This window comes from Brachycentrus maculatus, unplaced genomic scaffold (genome assembly GCF_059751285.1).
Source record: "Brachycentrus maculatus isolate JH-2025_06_01 unplaced genomic scaffold, ASM5975128v1 h1tg000170l, whole genome shotgun sequence".
Lineage (NCBI taxonomy): Eukaryota > Metazoa > Arthropoda > Insecta > Trichoptera > Brachycentridae > Brachycentrus > Brachycentrus maculatus.
The window spans coordinates 66,019-91,120 of NW_028280923.1; the positions used below are offsets into that span (position 1 = coordinate 66,019).

General features: G+C 31.8%; 1 protein-coding gene across 1 annotated transcript in view; it reads left to right on the forward strand.

Moving 5' to 3' along the window:
- The window catches only part of LOC148308309 (uncharacterized), a 31,801-nt gene that overhangs the window by 426 nt on the left and 6,273 nt on the right, over positions 1-25,102 (forward strand). Inside the window, exons 2-7 of the mRNA XM_088261947.1 lie at positions 1,003-1,089; positions 7,101-7,404; positions 11,050-11,218; positions 21,084-21,196; positions 22,137-22,303; positions 22,924-23,697. Of these exons, the coding sequence (XP_088118073.1) occupies positions 1,003-1,089; positions 7,101-7,404; positions 11,050-11,218; positions 21,084-21,196; positions 22,137-22,303; positions 22,924-23,697 (1,614 nt within the window). The remainder of the gene's footprint in view (positions 1-1,002; positions 1,090-7,100; positions 7,405-11,049; positions 11,219-21,083; positions 21,197-22,136; positions 22,304-22,923; positions 23,698-25,102) is intronic.

Consider the following 25,102-nt stretch of genomic DNA (forward strand, 5'->3'; position numbering starts at 1 on the left):
TGGAGTTTTGTTAATTTTGTTTTATAAAATTCTTAAAAGTACACCTAGGTACGATCAAAAGATTACGATTACGTCTAGGTAAAATTTAAATAACATTTGTTTATAGAGGCTGTCGTTTCTTACATTTTCAAATAATTTTAAAGACATTTTTAAATCTAAACATAAATGAAGAAGATAATAGAAGCTGGGTATTCATAGGGCTTATGATCGATTTACACACGCGTAACATTCAACAATTCTACCCATGATTGACAACCACACTACTAACAATTTTAGAACTACTAGATATATTGATCAACCTCGTACAAATGAGTTCACAAAAACTATCTTTGTTGGATTGAAGAAAGCATTAATTTAGCAGTTGCCCTTTATTTATATACCGACATTACTTCTTTGAGATAATCTTTAGTACATTTTAGGGTGAAATTTCTCTGTGACTGCTAATCAACACAAAAAATAAAACCACTTGAAATCTACCCAAGCTTTTTTGCCTGCGCCCAATTTTTTTTGAATTTTGTAAAACAGATAGTGTTTAAGTAATAATCAATCTTAAAAAAGTACCGTTTAACTTTGAAATCGGTAGACGTTATAATTAAGTACTTATTTTTTTTACTATAATATTAAACTAAAAACTCACCAAGATTGTTATGTCTACCGGTTTCGAGACGTATCCGTATCTTCGTCAGGACAATCACTACCACAGCATGCAAACAATAACAATACCACCCTTCACCACCATAGCACCATTTACACACTTAAAACTATACAAAATGTTTAACGCATGTGATTTCTGATCGAACCGAATACCAACATGCACTAAAGGTTCCAGCACAAACATGCACTAGGATTACACATTTTTGTAATTAAGTACAAATAAAATATTAAAAGTGATTTAAAAAAAGTTATGTAATAATTTGTGATCTTCCATTACAAAAAGGAATCACAAGGTTATTGCTTCAAATATAAATTATAATTTTTATAAGTTTGTTGTGCACTTTCCAGACACTTTCAGTGTCCCGCCCATCCGGACTTGCCGCCCCCGCCCCCGCCGCCGCCCCCCGCCCTGGTCCAAGAAGGAGCCCCACACAGGTATGATTTACTGAAAGGCAAAATGCGTTATTCTTACAACGAGGATTTTCCCTAAGTAATTAAAACCCATGAGCAAATTTTGCAGGCAATTAAATATTGATTCAGTCTAAAAACAGTTTGTGTTATTGTATGCTGTCTGCTATTTTTCCTATTTCTTATTATTTATTCTATAAGACACTGTATTATTCACCCTACGAAAAATATATCTATATTGTATTTAAGTATCGCATATTGAAATTAAAAGTCTATCAGCCATACTAAGTCAAATCTATCGAATTACTACCCACATGTGAAAGGGATCTGAGATCATTGTATGTATCTTCTACTCCTTCCGCACCCCAATGGTGCATAGGGCCCTGCACCATATAAATGTTTTATCTTGATAGCTTACATGTGATAGAAAGTTGATCAGCCCTCCGTTTCAGGTACCAGTCCAGGTTAATATTGAATAAATATTACAGTGAAAAAATTACTTAAAATATATTTGACACCCCCTTCGGGACCTCCAGAACGGTAGCCGAGCGTGCTGACCATTACACTAAGGAAGCGGATTGCATATATACTAATTCAAAAGATAAATTATTTATAAATATTCAATAATGGGCAGAATAGTGAACGCTACACAGGTGATGCTCTTAGATGATAAGGATTTCATCTTCTTTCATATAAAAAAACTAAACATACCTACTTCATCTCATGTTGAAATACCTGTAATATTAATATATCATCCGTAGGGTAAATAATCCAGCGCCTGATAGAATAAATAATCATATCGTCGAAATAAAGTATCCAATAACACAAACTGTTTTTAGATTGTGAATAAATATTTTATCGCCTCGAAATTTGCTCTTTCCACTTCGACTAGACCCTCTGTAATAACATCAAAGAGTCCGTAAAAATATGGATTAAATTTTATCATACATAGGTATACATATATAATATATATATATATATATATATATATATATATATATATATATATATATATATATATATATATATATATATATATATATATATATATATATATATATATATATATATATATATATATATATATATATATATATATATATATATATATATATATATATATATATATATATATATATATATATACATATATATATATGTATATATATATATATATAAATATATATATATATATATAAATATATATATATATATATATATATATATATATATATATATATATATATATATATATATATATATATATATATATATATATATATATATATATATATATATATATATATATATATATATATATATATATATATATATATATATATATATATATATATATATATAAATATATATATATATATATATATATATATATAAATATATTTATATATATATATATATATATATATATATATATATATATATATATTTATATATATATATATATATATATATATATATATATATATATATATATATATATATATATATATATATATATATATATATATATATATATATATATATATATATATATATATATATATACTTATATATATATATACATATATATATATATATATATATATATATATATATATATATGTATATAAATATTTATATATATATAAATATTTATTTATATATATATATATATATATATATATATATATATATATAAATATATATATATATATATATATATATATATATATATATATATATATATATATATATATATATATATATATATATATATATATATATATATATATATATATATATATATATATATATATTTATATATATATATATATATATACATGCAGTTTATCTGCATTATATACTTAGATATTTCATTAGAGTTGGTAACAGGTTATACCATTATGAACTTTTTTTATGCTTTCGTCGATAAACTTTTGATTGCTACCATCGAACTTAATGCACCCAGAACTCTATTCTCGGAATCATCCATCTTTTGAATGTTTTTCTCAATTTATCCATCCCTTAATATACTATCCTCTGATATATAAGGTTATCCACCCATTTTATGCTTCCATATCTTTACACCCCTGTGTCATACTTTCATCTTTTTAAAAAATCATGACATTCGCCTTCTCGACAGTCATCAACAAATCACTCTTCTTACATTATTTCTTTCACTTCTAAGTGAATCCAGATCATCTTTGTTATGAGCAAGAAGCACTGAGTCTCTAAATTCGCTCCCTTCTCTGTTTACTTTAAAAATAATTCAAAAATTTACATCAAAGAACACAACATTTCGATTACAGGGCGCTTTTTGTTGATTTTCATAAATAAAATAACAAACAACAATGAACCAACCCTCTCATTTAACCCTCTTAAAATGGCAGTTGATTCTGAAAGGATGTAATAAGTTTACTTACATTTTATTATACGAGTATTTCGTATTTTTTTCAGCCAATTTTCATTCAGAAAATTAATTTGGTACTTGTAAAGATATTTTAACATGTTTGTATTTTTTATCGTTTTTTTCCGATATTTCGGGGTGGAGTTGTACTTTATATAATAAAATAACAACTTTTAATTTAGTTTTTTCGAAGTATGTTTGATTTGACTAGTGATTTCTGACTGTTATAGTTTTGAGAATTTTATTTGTATTTGTAACTCGGAGTTTTTAAAAAACTAAGTAGGCTGAAAAACCAGTGTTTGATTTTAACTTTTAATACATAGATTTAGTATTAAAAGTATTAATTTATAATAGAAAGTTGTATTTACTGAGTGCAATTCAGATTGAAAATCTATTACAATATTTTCATTTATTGATTTGGCAGTCATTTTGTGGTAAAATCTATCCATTTTCAATTTAAAATTTCTAAAAGTAAATACCACTTTTTCTTAAAATCTACTTTGACACGTGTTTCGATGCATTCCGCATCATTTATTTATTAACACCGTATATTTTATTTACTAAACATTTTTTTAATAAGTTGTAAAATTAGTTGACATGACTTTCAAGCACATGAAAATTCAAATATATTCTAATCCAGGGAAAATCGTGGATTTAAAAAAAATATATCTTAAAAAAATTATTGTTCAATTTAAACGGAAATCCAAAGAAGTAATTCCTCAGAGATGAATGCGGTAGTAGATACGGTATTTAAAATTAAAGTGAGACAAATAAAATTAACAGATTACTTTATTCAAAAGTCGTCCATATTTTGTTATTAAAAGTAACTCGTGAAAAAACATTTAATACTGAATTTATTAAAAATACTGAATTTGAAGTTCTCGTAAAAATTTTGTGATATATTATGTTCATTTGAATATAAAAATTAAACGCTCGTCAAGGACCATTTTTGAGTTCATAAATGAAAAAATATGAACACTTTTTAAAAATTAAACACTCGTAAAAGACTAATTTTTAGTTTTCTTGTTTACATTAATAAACTCAAAAATGGTGAACACATCTATGTTTCGAAAACTGTAGATGTTCTCGAAACAAGTTGTTTACATTAATAAACTGAAAAATAGTTTTTTAAAGTGTTTTTATTTTTATATATAAATAACCACCTATCACGCTATTTCCCCGCTGGGGTAGGGAGAGAGAATAGAATGCCATACCTCAGTCAGTCATCGTTCACTTTTTGTAATACCACTTTTAAAAAACACTGCTTCATGACTACTGGTTTCGCAATAATCATTCCATCATCAGGTCAAATCTGGACTGAAGTAAAATTGTTATGGTCTGCTATTTATAAAAAAAAACTAAAATTTGAAATAATACATGTTAAATATACCACAAAGTTAACAATGCTCTTAATAGAAAAGATATTTGTATTTCACTAGTAAATGAAATAAAAATCATAATAATAAAATAATAGTACAACTCGGTTTAAAAAATTGGCTCCCGGCGATATTTGATAAAATTTTACCTTATCAAAATCTGAACGGAAAATGTTTTGTGTCTGATTCAACTTTACATCTATCCGGGAAACAGAACTGCCTGCGGGTAGCTGTTTCCAAAACCTATCAGCCTAATTGGTATCCGACCCACTTGTCCTACTTCCCTGAGGAGAGTCGGGAACACCGAGACACCATGGGAAGCCACAGTAAACAGGCAATTTGGTGATTAGTTTTTAGATCAGGTTTACTTTATCCCTTGTACACCCTTCGATTCGTATAGCTGTTACCCTTTATCGTAAATTGATCTTGAAGCGGTCGGAAAAAGAATTTGGAGCGCCCTTGAAATTTACATGCCCGATAGACGTAAGGAATATGTATGTAAATCAAGGGGCCTTAGCACCATCAACTTTACCGTTTCAAGTTGGAAAACTTTTGGACTACTTAACTAAGTGACAAAACTAAGGAACATAAACAAGATTTGCTTTTGACATTTAGCTTAAAACGTGTATTGAATTGTTGAAGATTACTAAAAGTTACGTATTTCAAAAATCAACAAATTTTTAGCGCTGATTTTTTATTTGGCAGCTCAACATGGAAAAAGAAGAATATGGAAGTCTAGGCATTTGCAGGACTTACAACCTGTCATAAGAGGCTGGTTTAAGAGATAACTTTATACTCGTGTAACATTCACCATTCTTGTTATGATTGACAACCACATCACTCAAATTTCTAAAGTTATATTTGTAATTGAACCTTATTCTATTTGCATTTGAGATTTTTTTAACTTGTAAAATTTAAAACTTTATATGTAGGTATGTTAGTTTTTTTCCGTATTACTTAATATACTAGAAGACGTCTGAAAATACGATTTTTTTTTAATTTTCAATAGCAGGTCGTAGACTCTGTAAATGTTCAGAATTCTATATTCTTTTTCATCTTTGTTAAGATGCAATCATCTCAGTACAGATTAAACAGCTCCGACGACATAACTCATACCTGTTTTGAGATGCCAAACCAAAAAAAGAAGAACCATTTATTTTGTTAATTATTTTTTTACTTAGTAATTATCACTATATCTTAAATCTACTGTGACACGCGATTCAATTTTTAAGCAAAATGATGCGGAATGCATCAAAACACCAGTCACAGTGATGTTAGGAAATAGTGGTATTTATTAAGTAAAAATTTAATTAAAAATGGATAGGTTTTACCACAAAGTGACTGCTGAATCAATTAATGAAAGAACCATTTACCTGATAACATGCAGAGCTATCCTTGAAATTACGTGATTATTTTTATGTAATTGAATTTTTCTAATGAATGCATTGCTTTTTTTTTCTCTTATACGTCTGTGAAACATGGCACCTTGAAAGTGCCTAGAACATCCGTGTACTTAGCTTTGAGAATATTCATATGTCTGCGAAAAATAAGGATAAAGCGTAAGACGCAGCAAATCTTGGTTACGACTTCCGTCAAGAAAATATGATTTAGTTGGCTAGACCGCATGCCTTCCGAGAGCCTTAATCAAGCTTGCCTCTTTTATAAGGCATCAGGTTCCCGCTGCCCAGGACGACCACTGCTGACAATTTGCCGACAGCTCTCGTCTGAACTATGGGACGCGGATCTGACTTGGGTGGATGCAAGGAAGCCTGCAGTCGATAAAAGAGCCTAGAGACTGTTTGTGGACTCAATGTGCTCCACATAAGGAGCGGATATAGTTGAAGAATAACAAGAATTTTGAATTGTTGGGTAATATATCCAAAATTAAAAAAAGTTTATTGGATTGAATTCGACATTTATTTATGGATATGTTAATATGTGACGCGTTTTGTTTTATTAAGACATTATCAAACACTGACTGTCAGTGTTCCTCCCAAAATATCAATAGTGCGGTCATAAAACATTTTAAAAAGTATGGCAAAAACGTCTATGTAACCTCAAGTAAAATCATTAAAATAAATGTAAAATCACTAGTATAGCATGTATCACTCAATTTTGGGTGATTTGCCAATAAAAATAAAATCAAATAAAAAATTGGATATTTTACCCAACAATTCAATATGGAATTCAGCCAACTGTCTGCTAAAAAATATCTAAAAAATATATGTTTTTGATCTTGAGTCCTGTTCGGGCAGGATAAAACACGTCAGCTTCGCCCGTTCGCACACCCTGACGTCGTTCGAGGACGCGGCGTCCATAGGGTCCCGGCGCATGCGCATCCACGACGGCGCCGAGCGCCTGCTGGACGGGCGCAAGCGGCCCGAGTCGCAGCTGCAGATGCAGCACCAGGTCCAGCACCAGCAGCCTCCGCCCGGCACGGCCATGCAGCAGGTCGTGATTCCGCTACCTCCGCAGCCGTTCCCGCAGAACTACCAGCCGGTCATGCCGCAGGTGGGACAGCCGTTTCCGCCGCAGATTCCCGTCGGGCACTTTCCACAGGTAATTAATTTATTCATTTACATTTATTTATTTATTCATTTAGTTATTTACTCATTAATTATATTATTCATTTATTCTGACTAACTAACTTACTAACCGTCACGCCACTACCTCGCAGGGGTAGGCAGAAAGAATCGAATGCCACACCACTCTGTCTTTGCAAACATTCTTCGCCTCTTCTACATTATGCATCTCCTCATACATACCAGACGATTATTACGACTCCTGACCCGGCTGCTTTCAAGTATTTGACAAACCTGATTGTGACAAGCTCGGTCTTCCTCTGCTTTTTTTTCAACCACACTCGCCCACTATTTTCATTAATTCTATCATTCATTTATTCATGTATTAACTAATGCATTTATACATTTATTCATTTGTCCTTTAATCATAAGTTCATTTATTCATACATTTATTTATTAAATTTTGAATTAATGGTTCACAAACAATAAAAAACACATTACAAGAAATGAAATATACACATTGCAATACAAATCGTTTTGTTTTTCATCAATTAGATGATAACGCAACAAATTTACAGAATCAAGTTAAATCGCGGGTTAAATACAAGTACATTCATACATTTTGATGAAACCTTTCTCACATTTTCAGTCCACTTTAAATCACAACATTTTGGGTATGTCAAAATCCTTGTTCTCAAATCTGGATTTTTCCTATCCAATTTTTACATTTCGATATCTCAACGTAGATGAAAAATATGAAATATAAGTGTAACTTCAATATTTAAACCTTTCAGTTCTTTCATGCAATTATCCATGCATATATTAAACAACTAAGGTGACATTACACATCCCTGTTTAACACCTTTAGAGATGCTAAGCCAAGATGAAAATGAGCCACATACCTACCTAAATTTTAAATTCTATAATTTTATTTCATCATGGTTAGTAAATACATTAAGCCACCATCCTCGATGTTCTGGGTTCAAGTCCCAGAGATGGTAAAATAAATAAAAGTGTTTTTTCATTCCAATGTTTACTCAATTTTACTCTAGACTGGTATCTGACTACAGGACTGATCACGCTGCCTTAATATAATAAACGATCTGATTAAAATACCATCAATTTGATGCAGTGCTCTATGCATCATTGCGTACGTGTAAGATTTAAATTTGACTTTATATTTTTTAAAGGTATCTGAACGTTGAAATTGATCTATGACGATATGTTTCTTCCTTATTTATCCAAACACAAAGTTATCGAGTTGTAATTCAGGAATTTAGACTTGACGGCTTATTCCTTTCAAGAAAACTACAAATACAGGAATTATTGAGGAAAAATCAGACTATTGAATTCGAATTTTCCTTCCGATTTCTGGTTTCAGATATGAAATACAGATTTAAAATCTTACACAAAACGGTATTTCTCATTTTTGTTAACCTAGCCGGACCTAAAAGAGGAATTAACCTCCCCCATATATGATTATAAATTTGATGAATTTAGTATTATAAGAGCTATTTACTCCATATTTTTATAATCTTGATTATAATATGGAGGAGTAATTTCCATTTTTTTAATATTTGTAATTTCAAATCGTTAAATGTTTAAAATATGGTTTTTGATATAAAAAATAGTAATAATCCGACGGTACCGCGAGATCTACGTGCTTACATATATGTACGCTATTTTTTTATCTGCTGGAAATAAGTTATTTCTTTCACTCTAATAAATTTGATATACCATTAGAGAGAGCGAGACAACTAAAGTACGTGGCTTTTGTTTCATCCGATTAACAGCTTCTCACTTAATAGATGGCGGCATTCAGTCGACGACTGACGGTGCGTCGGGATGGACGTGTCACATATGACTCAGTTGGCGGCGAGTTGGTACTTGCTGCGTACTACGATTTCCATACAAATATTAACTGGGGTCTTTTGGCACCCCCATTTAGATCACGCATAATTTTTGGATGCTCAGTACGGGAAATGTTAAACGCGTATTTTTTTATCAAAGAATAAGAAACCTTTTTTAGTAAGACCTATGTTAGAAGTATCTCAGTTTATACGGTAGCTAGTTCGTAAAGCACAGTGTCTGTCGACATGTCACCATAAACTTGGAACTTTAGCCTGGTGAATTATAAAGGTATCCACAAAGATAAAAGTGTAGTATTTTGTTTGTGAATTTTTATATCTTTTTGAGGCAGACTTTAAACCTGAAAAAACTCCCTAGGACATATATTTATAACACAATTTCGACAGTAAAAAAAACTTGATGAAATTATATATGTAATACTAAAATTTTACCGTGTATAATAAAGATAGTTGACATATACATAAAACATAATATCAGTCCATAAAATGAAAAATTCACCGCCATACTGGCTGCCGAAAATAAATAGCTTGTGTACTGTTTGCATTCAAAATGTTGTACCTCAATTTATAAAATATGAATATATATTAATAAAAAATATATATAGGCAGTGAAAAATATTGAATTTCAGTCGGTAAATATTATTTCTACCGCTTATACACATACTTTGAAAAAGCTTATTTCAAATTTGTAACTTTTTTTGTGATATAAAAACTATCAGAAGCACGTTTTACTGGTATCTCGTTTTTATTTTAAAAAAAAACTCTTAAAATTGAATAAATAGAAACTTTTCAAAATGTTTACCCTCACAGTTAATTTAATTCCCGACGATATAATAAATATCCCAACAGAGATGTTTTTCATAAATAGGTCTGGCCATTCACAGGACGTAAGATCTGGCATTGGCTGGCTAGGGTGATCTTTAATTTGGCTCATGATATTTTTTTGTGTCAAAAATATATATTTTCTTTAATAACAAATATCACCAAGGATAAAGAAGAATATGGAAGTCTAGATTTTGGCAAGGCTTACGACCTGTCACAGACTGGTTAATCACTTTACATACGCGTAACATTCACCATTCTACCCTTGATTGACAACCACACTAATCAAATTCTTGGAACTTCTACATATATCATTAATCATATGACAATGTATGTACATATAAGTTCACATGAGCCATCTTTTTTAGATTGAGTAAGCTTCTATTTAGCAGAGTATACAAGATCCGAACCGTGGATTATTTTAACTTACTCAAAAACGCCTGAAAACATGATTTAAAATATTTTATCTCGCTTACAATTTGATAAGATATTTTTATTCTCAACGTTTTTATTGTGTCCAAATTCATGTTCACAATAACCAGACTTATTCATCTTCATCTATGTATGTTAAGATGTCAAAAAATGTTTAAAAATAGCTTTAAAAAAATAATTTATTAGTATGTGAGGTCCGAATCCTGGATTACAATCACACATATGAGAAACGCCAGAAAATACCATAAAGAAAAGAGTTTCTACTCAATAAAAAGCTTCTTTTAATCTCACCAATAGATGTCTCTAGTGAAGTTCTAGTGATTCAAGAATAATATTTCAAAGTTGGTTCGTATATATAGAACTTCCAAGAATTTGAGTAGTGTGGTTGTCAATAATGGGTAGAATTGGTGAATGTTACACGTGTGTAAAGTGATCACTTAAACCAGCCTTTGCCGGTCATCAGCCCCGTGAATGCCCAGACTTCCACATTCTTCTTCATCTTTGATGAGATGTCAAAAAATAATATGTTTAATGTTTACATTATTTTTCGTTTTTTTTAGAACCAAGTTTTCCTAAATGGCCCAGTTCCCGTCCACGGTCAGATTCACACTGCAATGGTAGCACCGCACTTTCCTCCCCAGCATCTGGTGTCGATGCACGCTCAGCACCACGTCCCCGTGAGCCAGCCAGTCAAAGGACCTCAAGAGGACACCAAAGTCGTCGTCCTTGGTAAGCCTATATCAATCTACTAACTGCTATTACATTAAAAGCTCGATATAAAGGACTAATTGAGGGAGAGGGTGAAAACCGAAAGTTCGTTATATGAAAACAAAGGAATAAAGTTTTTGTCCGTCTCCATAGTGTAATGGTCAGCACGCTCGGCTACCATTCTGGAGGTCCCGGGTTCGATTCCCAGGGGGGGGGGTCAAATAAATATAAGTGATTTTTCCACTCTAATATTTATTCAATATTATCCTGGACTGGTTGGTACCTGAAGTGGAGGGCTGATCACCTTTCCTTCGTGTGTTAACGATCAAGATAACACTGTGTTTATATAATGCAGTGCCCTATGCACCATTGTGGTGCGGATAAGAGTTTGAATGAATCAAATATCGTCGACATTCGAATCAATTCTGGAATATCCTTATTTCCGCTTTGAAAAATTCGAATTGAAAATATATCGAAATACTTTGGTTTTTAAAATATGAACACTGTATTCAGATAAAAGTAAACAATACAAACACAAACGAAATTCTGTTTTTACTTTTACATAATTTTTTTTCAAACATTTCAATGATTTTAGTACATAACCACTCACCGAGATTTTTATATCTACCGGTTTCGAGACGTACCCATATCTTCGTCAGGAAAATCACTACCACAGCATGCAAACAATTGTACCTGTCACTACCATAGCACTATTCACACACTTAAAACTATACAAAATATTTATCACATGCAATTTTAGTCGACCCAAAAAAAGACCAACATGCACTAGGGGTTGCAGAACAAACATGCATTAAGAGCCGATGTCTGATATGCCCTAATTTATATTTATTATTCTCTGGTGGTTTTGTTTGCATGCTGTGTTAGTGATTGTCCTGACGAAGAGACGGGTTCGTCTCGAAAACGGTAGACATAAAAATCTCGGTGAGTGGTTATGGTATATACCAATATTATTAACATTTTAAAAAATAAAGTAAAAATGACTAACCACAAAGTAAATGCTTTAAATATTGATAATATTGATAATATTATTCTCTATTTATTGTTTCAATTTATTGAAATTATATTTATTACCTTCGGACAATCGTCATGAAGTGACTTTGCTGTTTGATATCGACGTACTGTTTCATTCGATAATCTTGCTTTGGAAAAAGAATAAAGTATTGTTTGCACTTTTAAAGTTTGCTATTTTTTTATAATCAACTTTTAAAAATTACGAAAATGCGTATAATGTAGTTGAATTTAGCTGTGACAAATTTTATTAGATCGTCGAGATGTGATCAAACCACTGATAACTTCATTTTTGGCAGTGCTGTTGTTTTCCGGCTATGTGCAGTCTTCGAACAGGCCGGCATTATGTCTCAAATTCTAGTAATATGTTATTAGATTAAAACCAATATTTTTAGCTTTTCCACTTTATTTTTATTTGACCAGCGACCGGGTTTCGTCGTTACCGACATCATCAAACTGGTGTAGATTGCTTGGATGTACCGACATCATCAGACCAGTCTGATGATGTCGGTAACGACGAAACCCGGTCGCTGGTCAAATAAAAATAAAGTGAAAAAGCTAAAAATATTGGTTTTAATCTAATAACATATTAAAAATGCAATTCCATCACGAAGTGTCAGTGGATAATATACATCATATTCTAGTGATTGAAAAATGACGTGATTTAAATTATTTTACATTTTATTGGATTTTTTTCATCATATCCGATAAAACTTATTGAAGCACGAATCAATGATAGTGTACATATTAAAAAAATAAATAAACAAATAAAAACTGTTTTTTTAATGCAAATTTTGTGTTATACTCGTATTTCTGATGAGATATTTCAGTTCTTTCTTTCTATGTCACTCACGTTAAATTACTCTTTTTCCTTATTTTTTAAGAAGTTATACTTCTATCACGTCTAAATTACTGCACGTACAACTTTTATTACTGTCATTATTACTTTTCTTTGTCATTTATTACATCATAGGGATGCCGAATATATAAAGGTATATTTTTTAAATCATATTTTTAAACCGTTATACAAGCAACTTGTTATACAAGTAAGGGCAATTAGGAAAAGTTACATGTTTTGATATTTTGTGGTACAAAATTTGTATAAATTAGCATATTTCAAATCAACAATATCGATACTGTCATCAATACGATGAATTATTCAAAAGAATACATCAATAAATTATTATTTATGAAGTCTTGTTCGAGATGAATTTGGAATTTAAATTTACACAGGGTTTTAACTTTACCTATTCAACCTGACATTTTTTCAAACAATCATATGATAACTTAAATGTTATGTTTTATAAGTGAAATTTCTTAGGCGGCGATTCGGTTATCGATATTTGGACGAGCATTGAGAGTGATTTTAAAGAACGCGTCACGTTTATTAGGGATATTTCGTTACATGAGAGAGAGTAAAGATATAACGAAGAGAGAAGGAGAAAAATAGCTTTACGTTCCGACACCACGGGAGTGGAGCAAAAGAGAGCGACGTATACAAAACGACACAAAGCGATTGAATAAGATAGTGTCACACGGTAGTTATATTTATCATTATGTTTGTGTCAAATTTTCAATTTTTTCATAACTTCAGATCGTTTGAGATTTTGAACAAACGAACCTTTCTTCTTCTCCGTCTTACTCCTCATTCTTAAGTGACCCTTGTCGAAGCAATGACTCTTCTCCAGTTGCGTAGCGCTCCAACCACCGAGGTGCCTGCTGCTGCCTTCATTCGATCGGTCCATTGTGTGGGGATCTTCTTTTCCCTCCCTTTCTCTACAGGCTACCAATTACAGCTGTCATTCCAGGCTATCCTCATTGCCAGGCGCAACATGTCCAAAGAACTGAAGAATCCATCGTGTACATACACTGACCAGATTCAAGTCATCCAAGTGCAACTTCTGACAAATGGACTCGCTGGTGCGTCTAGCTGTCCATGGGATTCGGAGCATGCGAATATCATTAATATAGATAATGGATAATGCAATACGTTTACAATATAAAATGTTATTTTTTTCTTCTCTTGCCTTCTGTTTCTCACAACTGAATAAAGGACTCGTCAGTATCCTTCAATTTCCTTCAGTCGTTTGCTGTTTGCAGCCAATTTCTACCCCATAACAGTGGCTACGTCATCGGACCATCTTTTTTATAAAAAAGAGAAATATTTGTGTATTTTTTTTATTATGTACACAAATATTTCAATTTCATATTATTTCTGTAAGCCTAAGCAGTTCATTATTAGAATTAGTTGTCAAACTGTGGTAGAGTGGGCTCGATCCAAGAAACTCTGACTTAAGAGTCCGCGACACTAACCACAGGACCACAACCCGACTCTTTTTCGAGATCTTTCGACGACTCTTTTATTCTCCCACGGTCTTCATTTTTAAAAAAATGAGGTCCGTCTTGTTGGGCCCTGTTTTGCAAAATGTTCCCCCTTTTCCAACTTGAGTCTTAAATATAATATGTGTTACGTTAATTCATGTATCATCGATTAGCTCCAGTGTATTTTTCTCGTACAGAAGCTATCGAGTAGAAACTTATTCAATCTTGACAGGAGATAAGTTGAGAAGGGGTGATATATAACATAAAACGTAGAAAATGCCTTATCATCCCGTAAAGGATAAAGATATTAAGGAGTACAAGGATTATATACACAACCCCCATCTGTCATGATAATAAATCAAACGGCTACGTGATCTCAAATAAAATGAAACCACACCCTCTCTACTAATATTATTAATAATAATAAAAAATGACATTTTATTTTATTTTTCTCATTTATTTCTTTAAATATGATTCTTATGCCTATTTAAAATAACTGTTTATTGTTTTTATATTTTACCATGTATAAGTATTAGTTATGGTTATTTAAAAAAAACTTTTTTATCACTTTATATTTTGTGTTACAGTCTTATTAATCTTAATCCCATGTCCCAAAATGAAAAATAGAAATTACTCATCGGGAATATTTTATAAGTATATGACTTATGTATGTAATATGTTTTTAAATAAATAAATATTATTTTAATTTAATGCGGATTTATTCAGCTAATCCTTTTTAATCATTAATTGATTCGGCAGTCACTTTGTGGTAAAATCTATCCATTTTTAATTAATGTTTTACTTAGTAAATAGGACTATTTCTTAAAATCTACTGTGACACGTGATTCGATGCATATACGGTGTTTGAAAATGATGCGGAATGCATAGTGCTATTTACTAAGTAAAACATTAATTGAAAATCCTTTTTTTTATTTATTTAGATTTTACAATACCAAAAGCCAATTTCATAACTCCACATACAAGAAAACTTTATTGTATAGTAAGAGAGAAAAGATATTTTTTTTAATTTGGGAGGGTGGGTGTGTGTGAGTGTATGTATATAAGGTGTGTGTGTGTGTGTGTGTGTGTGTAAAGGGATGCTGTCGAAATTAAATATCTCAACAAAGATAAAGAAGAACATGTGTGTCTGAAAAACTTATGGCGTACAACAAAGAAATTGAAATTATTATTACATTTCAACTAAGATAAAGAAGAATATATGGTCTGGATATTTACAGAGCTTAAGCCCTGTCGTAGGCTGGTTAAGTGATCACTTTACACACGTTCTACATTCACTAATTTTACACCCATGATAGAACTCCTTTTGAACATAAACATTGATCAATCTCGTGACACATTAATAAAAAAACACATTTTATAAGTTCACTGTCTAAATAACTAACTAACCATCACACCACATCCGCAGGAGTATACAGAGAGAGAGAAAATGCAATGCTTATGTGTTTCTACGAACTTTCTTAAATTTTCAGACGAGCGTCGTTACAAAATCAATATAAAAAACTTTTTTTTTTAGTTGACAGTTAATTTTATTACGGTATTTCGGAAATTGATTCAGAAGGTATCATCAGAAATACAGTTTTGACATTTAAAAGTTTGAGATACCTCTTGAGGTGGTAAAAAGTTTGAGGGTGGAAAAAGGTGAAATTGGAAAGAGGGAATGAATACTCTAGTACAAAAATATCAGGAGAGTTTGTGATTTATTAGAAATTTCCAGAAGGATTGTTTTAACATTTTTCAACGCTGAAAATTTTTCTGAAGGATTTTTCGTATGTTTGAGAAAGCATAATCTTTAAATAAATATTAAAATATTTTCACTTTCTACACAACCATCAAATCACTTTCCCGAAGGGGTAGGCAGGTAAAAAAAACTTCTCACTGAAGATTCTTCGCCTCTTCTACATTCATGCATCTCGTAATACATTCCCGCCGATTATTCCGATTTCTCACCTATCTACACACAAGATCTGAAGTATTTGATAATACCGCATTTTCTTCGTTTTTTTCTGCTTTTAAGTACATTTCCCTAAACATTATTTTTTCCACACCCATTCTTTACTCATATCCAAACTGACAGACGCCGTGGCGTAGCTGGTTAGACGTTCGACTGCAAAACTGGTGACGCGGGTTCGATTCCGTCAAGAGGAAAATAAATTGAAGAAAGATTTATTTTGAATCGGTCTGGGTGTGTGTGATGTATTTTTAAATTTACGTTTTCTATCCTTATTATCCTATCTGCAGACAAGTCTCTAAAAGTAGAGGTTTTGCGGGTTTTTATTATTTACAAAAAATAAATAAAAAAAGTTTCTCATACATATCCGCCAATTATTCCCATTTGAAATACTTGTTCAATTTATGTATGAAAGATGATTCCAACCATACAATTCAATTTCAAAATGATTTTAAAAAACTTGTATTATTCTTGACATCCATTATATGCACATAACGATTCAAAGAAAACTTTTCTGATATTATTTTTTGACATCTCATCAAAGATGAAGAAGAATATGAAAGTCTGGTCATAGGCTGGTTTAAGTGATTACTTTACACACGTGTAACATTCACTAATTCTACCCATTATTGACAACCACACTACTCAAATTCTCGGAAATTCTATATACATGAACTTATTTTTAAACATTATTCTTGAATCACTAGAGACGTCTCAGCTGTCAAACTTAAAACACAGTAAGGGACATTTTTTTGTAGTACGTTTTTTTGCATTTTTGGACTAAGTAGAATCTACGTGATCACTTTACACACGTGTAACATTCACTAATTCTACCCATTATTGACAACTACACTACTCAAATTCTTAGAAGTTCCATATACATGAACTTATTTTTAAACATTATTCTTGAATCACTAGAACTTCACTAGAGACGTCTCAGCTGTCCAAACTTAAAACACAGTAGGGGACATTTTTTGTATTAGGTTTTTTTCATTTTTGGACTAAGTAGAATCTACTACAGCTTTGATATTTGAGTTTGAACAGCCGATGTATTGGTGAGATGAAAAGAAGCTTTTTATTGAGCAGAAACTCTTTTATAAGTATGTGAAAAAATCATATGACAATAATTCCTGTAATTGGAGATAATCCAGATTCTGTGAACAAGTATTTGGACACACTCAAAATCTTGAAAAACTCTTTTGAATCGGTTAAAGTTATAATTAAGTCTATGTGATATTTTTTATCGTATTTTAAAATCATTATTAACATTGTGGCATTCTATTCTTTCTGCCTACCTCTGTGGTAAAATGGTTGATGGTTAGTTATTACATGGTTTCGCTGTGTTTAAATTCCAATATTAATTAACCGCTACCCGGCTGCAGTATTAATTTCGTGTATATATTATAATTACCTGCCTTTAGATAACTTGTGCCAATGAAATTAATCACGTTTCTGATATATAACCAAAATCGATATATCAACCCGAGAACGTGCACAATCCCGTTATTAGCTAACCAACTAACTAACCACCATACTGCTTCACCACAGGGGCAGGCAGAGAGCAAACAACGCCACACTAACCTCTCTTCGCAAGAAATCTCCACCTATTCCAAATTCATAGATCTACTCATACATACTCGCCGATTATTCCGACTTCCCTTATCTGACTACTTTCAAGCATTAGAAATACTTTTTATTTTATTTTTTTTTAATTCTTTTGGATTTCATAACATAATATAAATATAAGTACAAAAAAAATATAGAATATAAATACAAAAAATTATCCCACAAAGGTATGGCCTGTATGTGGGTATGTGTGAGTTATATTTTAGGTCATAGTAAAGGGCACTGGCAAGGATACAATAGAATATTATATGAAGTAAGATAAGATAAAAATTGTAATTTTTACTTTTCATTTTGAGCCCTTATCCGCACCCCAATGGCGCATAGAGCACTGCATTATACAAACACAGTATTATCTTGATCGTCACCACACGAAGAAAAGGTGATCAGTCCTCCGCTTCAGGTACCAGTCCAGGGTAATATTGAATAAATATTAGAGTGAAAAAAATCACTTTATTTGACCCCCCCCCTGGGAATCGAACCCGGGACCTCCAGAACGGTAGCCGAGCGTGCTAACCATTACACTAAGGAGGTGAACAATAATTAACTACAAAAATAATTTTAACTACAAATAATTAATTGACTTTAACAGAAAACAAAAATAAAAAAGATGGAAATGATAATGCCATGATATCCTTGGTCTTTCTTTGCTTCCATTACCAACTGAATTCACCTCATTTATTTGTTTTACTCTTCTTTTTTACTCATTCGATTCACATGCCCTTATCATCTTAATACGCCATTCAAAATTTTATCTATAATGCTTATCTCAGCCTTGCATTTTTTGCTTATGTCACCATTCAAATATTTCATTCATGCATTGTTTTGCCGCTCTTTATTTTGAGAAAATGCAATGTCTAGTTCATTCAGTTTTCTTCCATACTTCTTTTGCCAACTCCATGCTCCAAATCCATTCAAGGCAATACCGTGCACTGCCAGTTTAACTTTCGCTGAATGGTTTTAATTTTCTTTATTAAAAAAGTGTTTAATTTATTTTTGGAAATAATCAACATATCATTCCACAAAGTTAATGCCGAATCAATAAACAATTTCACTTTCCTTAGCTAAATCCAGTGCCTTTTTTATAATTATGGTTAAAAACATTTTTTTACAGATCGCCAAAACGTCATAAATCAAAAAAACTTGAGTTTAAAAACATAATACAATGTATTAAAAATAAATATTACGCCTCCTATTGAACTTTTTACTGTGCAACAGATCTTGTAAGGTAAAATCTGAAGGTTTTTACTCCATTTGAAAAATATTTTGTAAATAAAAAAAAATAATTAAGCAATACCTTTTCTTCAAAATGCAAAAAAACAATGCTTTCTGCCCTGTAGCAGGTAAATATTAAGTTAAAAATATGCCTCTTTTGCTGAGATATAGTACACTTTCTGGGCATTCTGAAAACATGCACGACTGAAAATTGTCGATTTTTGATATTTGACGTTGTTGAAAGGAGTGAGCGAAATGTACTAGAAATGTTTTCATTTTATTTAAGTTTGTTCAAGAGATATTTTTTACACACTATGTGTCTTCAGGTTGAGTTACTCGTACCTACAATTTTGATGTATCATCCGTAGGTTGAATAATTCAATGTCCAACCTAATAAATAATAAAAATAAGTTGTTAATAATCGACTGGTCAAATAAAAATTCTTAACAAAATAAAATTTCTTGAAACAAGAGAGCGAAATATTACTCTAATATTTATGTCACTAAATGGTGTATTGATTCTAAAAAAGCTACTTGTTAAACTCGTAAACATCAAAGATAAGGCTAAAAGCAGCAACTTGCCTTTTTTTCCGAATTGGCAAGCCATGACCGAAATATTTTCCGAGCACGTTTACAGATATTTCATTTTAAGTTACGACTTTTCTGAATATATTTAAACTTTTTAAGAGTTTGATAACCTCTCTTTGAAATACGTTCAAATACACTCCCACACTCAAATATGTAATATTAACGTGGTTTTCTCTAATTTTATTATTTTACATACATCAAATTTTAATTTCTACATTTTTAATAATAATAAAAAATATAATAATAAAAACCATGTTAATTAACCATATGAGTTTTCCACTGCTTTAATGTACTTTAAACTGCCATTGCGCTCTTTCTTTGCAGATATAGACAGGCGTCCAATTTTTACGCCTACATTTCATCGAATTATCTTTTTGTAGTATTCTGACGTATCTCTTACATTTCCAAGGTCTTCATCTTAAAATTTTAGGGATCAATCATTTGGGATATTGTCTCAGAACATGTCCTACCCATTGCCACATCAGTTTTGGTACGCAATACATGATCGATAATCCTGAAATTATCCGGAGCATTGGTCTGTATGTTTCCGATAGTTACCTAAGATAGCGTCGGCTTAGATTGTTTCACATTCGTATACACAGGACCAACCTACTGATGGATATGCCTGTAGAAAGAGCTACCGCTATGTTGAACAATATATCACTGGATATTGATCTGTTCCATGTGTCTGAAGGAGTTTTCCGAAGCGGGATTCTTATACACCTTTAGAAATAGTATTCTTGCATTTTTCAATATTTATGTTTTTTAATGTATACGCTTTAAATATTATGTTTGTAATGTGTATGTTAATTATAAATAAATAAATTGAATGGAATAGAATTTATTGAATATGAATTATTAAAATTCGGTTCCTGATTTCCTTATTTCTTATTCTGTCACTAAGGTTCATATCATGCATGGATCTTTCCCCATGGAAATGCACACATCAATCCATATTGCTGTGTGAATTTGAGCTTTTATACTTAGGTACTAAAACTCAGCAACAAGCGTGGTATTTAAATGCCAAATTTCTTCCTTCGTTAATTTCGTATTGTTTAATTACAAATATTCCATGGTTCGAGAAGAATATTATATTAAAAACATGACAAACGTGATTTTCTAATACCATTTATTTTTTCAGAAAAACTCAAGAGGGGTCCCATGAAGACGCAAGCCACTCAGACAGAAGTGTGTTTAGGAAGAAAACCTCTTCCTCCGAATTACTTATCTTTAAGCCCAAGAACTGTGAAACGGGTGAGATTTTTAAAACTTGTCAGTTTTTGTAATTATTTTCAAAAAAACAGTTTTACGTAGTAAGTAACAAAATCCCTTCGCAAACCTCATGTTCAGAAACTTAGTCACGCATTTATAATACTTTTATTATCATGTTGCTATTACAGGTTAAAATTCGTAAAACATATTTATGATAATAGACTCTAAAATATTTATAATATATTTTTATTGCTTTGAAAAAAAACAAAGAAACGACATTTTAATTTATTGAATCTCTTTCGAAACTGACGTCACTTCGCCACGTTGATTTTAATATGAAGAATTTTCATTATTTCTTTAAATCGTTAATGTATAAGGGTTTGAAAATGTATGATGAGATGCCTTAATGTATAAGATTGAAAAGAGTCTGAAAGAATTTAAAAATAGATATTTTGTTTATTTTCAGAAGATGTAAATAAATATTTGATGATATATAAGTGTAAATAAAAGTTAATATTAGAGTAAAACATATAAGCTAATTTTAAAAAAAATTAAGAAATTAAAATTGGTTGGACACTTTTAGTGTCGGTTTGTGGACCCATGGTCACGGACTCTCGACTCAAAGTTTCTAGGTTTGAACCCACTTTACCACAATTCGATACCTATTTCTAATAATGAGCTGCTTAGGCTCACAGGAATAGTATGAAATTGAAGTATTTTTGTAAATAATGAAAACAAACCGACAAGACACACAAGGTGGCTTGGTGGGTCACTGCAAAAAAAATGTTTAAAATTGTGATTTAAATAAATCTATACAATTTATGTTAATAAAAAATAAAAATATCCTCTTCTTAAACTAAAAATAAATATTTATACAACACATATAATTTTACAAATGTAATAAAAAAAGTTTTCAAGTTATCTTCAAATACTGGATAAAGTGATATATGTTTCGGAATAATGACAATTTACCTTTTTTAAGGTAAAGATGGTGGCACAAGGCGTCCAGACGAATGGAGAGCTTAATGGGAATGGGAAGAAATTGTTGAAGAGCTTTTCGGCGGCAGGGGGTGAAAAGTTCGACTCGCTAGGGGGACCATTGTCTCCAATAACTTACGATCAGCAATCGTCCTTCAGTTTTAGCGAAAGGTTAGACATAAGGTTTTAAATTAACTGAAAATATATCATTTTGGGTGTGTCCAAATGTGATGAAGAGGAATATGGAAGCCTGGGTATTCACAGGGCTTACGACCTGTCAAAAACTGGTCGAGTGATAACTTTGTACACGTGTAACGTTAACCATTATATCCATTATTGACAACCATACTTATAAAATTTTGAAACTCCTACATTTTGCATTAATCTCACGACTCTGAACACATGAGTTCCCTAGAGCCATCTATGGTTGGATTGAAAAGGCTTTTATTCAGTAGACATCCTTTTAGTTGGATGTAAACAAGATCTAAACTGGATTATTTTTTATACTGGGAAATGCCTGAAAACATAATTATCAATATTTATTTTACCCATGATTGACACACATTTAGTGTCATGAGATTAATGATGTATTTAGAAGTATAAAATTTTGAATAGTTTGATTGTCAATCATGGGTAGAATGGTGAGTTTTGCAGGTGTGTAAAGTGATCCCTTAACCAGTCTATGATAGGTCATAAGCTTAGTAAATACCAAAACTTCCATAGTCTTTTTCATCTATGTTAATATGTCAAAAATGTTACTGGTGTTTGATCATTTTTTGTTTGGTTTGTAGTGAAATGGAACATGAACGTCTTCAGCGAACGCAGTCAGAAGAACCTAGATCGCCCAGGTCACTTTCGACTCCCCCACCCCGTCCGACACCAACACCACCGCGATCTATAGCAACTCCTCCACCTAAAGCGACTGCCACTCCTTCAGAAACTACTCCAAAGAAACAAGTAACTCTAGTGGACCAACCGACCATACAATATGCATCAACACCTTTGTCAACATCGACGAACACTTCTAGAAATAGTACCCCGTATGCAACGCTGCCAAGAAGACAATCAACACCGAGCATGGATCTTCCAAAACTGCCGCGAGACCATAGCCAAGAATATTTCAGACAAAACTTTCAATTCATACATACAGATGAAAGAGATGACACTATAGACGAACATTCATTAGTCGAAGATATGCAAAAGATTCAACAGAGTATGGAATTAAACCAGAAAAACCTTGACTATCTGCAGCAGAAGATCGCAGCGCAGCAGATGATGAAGGTCGAATATACACCACCGAAACCACCAGCGAGTCAAACTCAAACAGTCCAGAAACAGACATCAGGGCAGCTATCAAAGACCTCGACTTTGCAATCCGAAAATTCCATGTCGACTGAGACCTCTGGAACTACGACAACAACGACAACGGATACTGAAAAAATGGAAAAAGAGATTTTCATTGACTTCGAACCACAAATCAGTACGGAATCACCTCTCGTATTAAGAAGAGCAAAAAAGAGGATGCTACAGAAAACCTTATCGGAAGGAGAAATTTTATTAGATAGGTAAGAACAAAAAAACTGACAATGCTGTTCTTCTTATTGATAGTAGAGAAGACCTGCAGGCGCTGGTGATAATGTTTGTGAGGAAAATGATTTGGTGATGAATATTGATAAATCTTATGTAGTGGTTTTTGAAAGAGATTAATGAATCTGGGTGTAAAGTATGAGTAAATGGGGAAATAATGGAACAGATGGATGATTAAGTATATTCGAGAAGTTGTTTTCATTGATGAAAAAAATTGAAAAAATATCGAAGAAGAGTGAATGGTGCACGGAAATCAGTTAAAGCAAATAAAAAACCTTACATTGAAATCTTAACTGGCAGTTCACAAAGGAGACCTGGTACCAACTCTTATATATGGGAATGGAGCATAAAGTTGGTAACATAAGGAAGAAAATAAACTGAAATACTATCTCTCAGTCAACGTGCGAAAAAAACGATGTATTATAGATGTTCAAGTGGTGATACGTTAAATAGTCAGGTCAGGTCAGGTAATCGGCCGATGTGTGTGAAAAAAGGCATAAATGTCGAGGATGCGAATAATGTTTACAAAGACAGAGTGGTGTGGCGTTCTATTGTCTCTGCTTACGATGATGGTGATGGTTAGATTGTTCATTAGTTGATTTATTAGGTAGGTAAGAACGATTCTTTCACAGATACTTGAGATGATTTTTTTAAGCAGAGAAATAACAAACGCATTCGTACATACAAATATAACATCGAGAAATATAATATTTACTGAACCCCAGTGCTCTTTTTAAATGGCCATGCTTCGAATACAAAGAGCAGTAGTTGATGTTTGATTATTTGCGAGCTTTGCCATGAAAATAAACATAAATTTATGATCCTCGTTCGCCATGAGCGATGACAAACTGCGCATCGTAAAGAAGCGCATGAATGAATCTGAAAGCATTGAATGGATGGATATTCTTGAACTCTCATGGTTTTATTTAAAGTTTTTTTTATACTTACTAGCTTACTTACGAACTACCACACCGCTTCACTGCAGGGGTCGGCAGAGAGAGCAGAACGCCACACTAATATGTTTTTGCCAACAATCTTCGCCTCTTCCATATTGATTCGTCTCCTCATACATATCCACCGATTATTCTTACTCCTGACTTGACCGGTTTCAAGTATTTGAAATAATTGATCATGTCCTGTTTTCCTCGGTCTGTTTTTGTTTACTTTTGCCTCATAATTTCGTTTTACCGTTCTTTCTTTTAACGTGTTCCAACAATCTCAACACACCTTTGTCTACTTTCATCCTTCTTTGGCCAACTCTATGCTTTACTTTCATACTGGTTAGTTAATTAAGTTTTTTATACTATGAATGTTTCAAAATATGGACCAAGATATCTTGCTTAGAAAGATAAGTTTAAGTCATGTTTAATAATAATAATATTT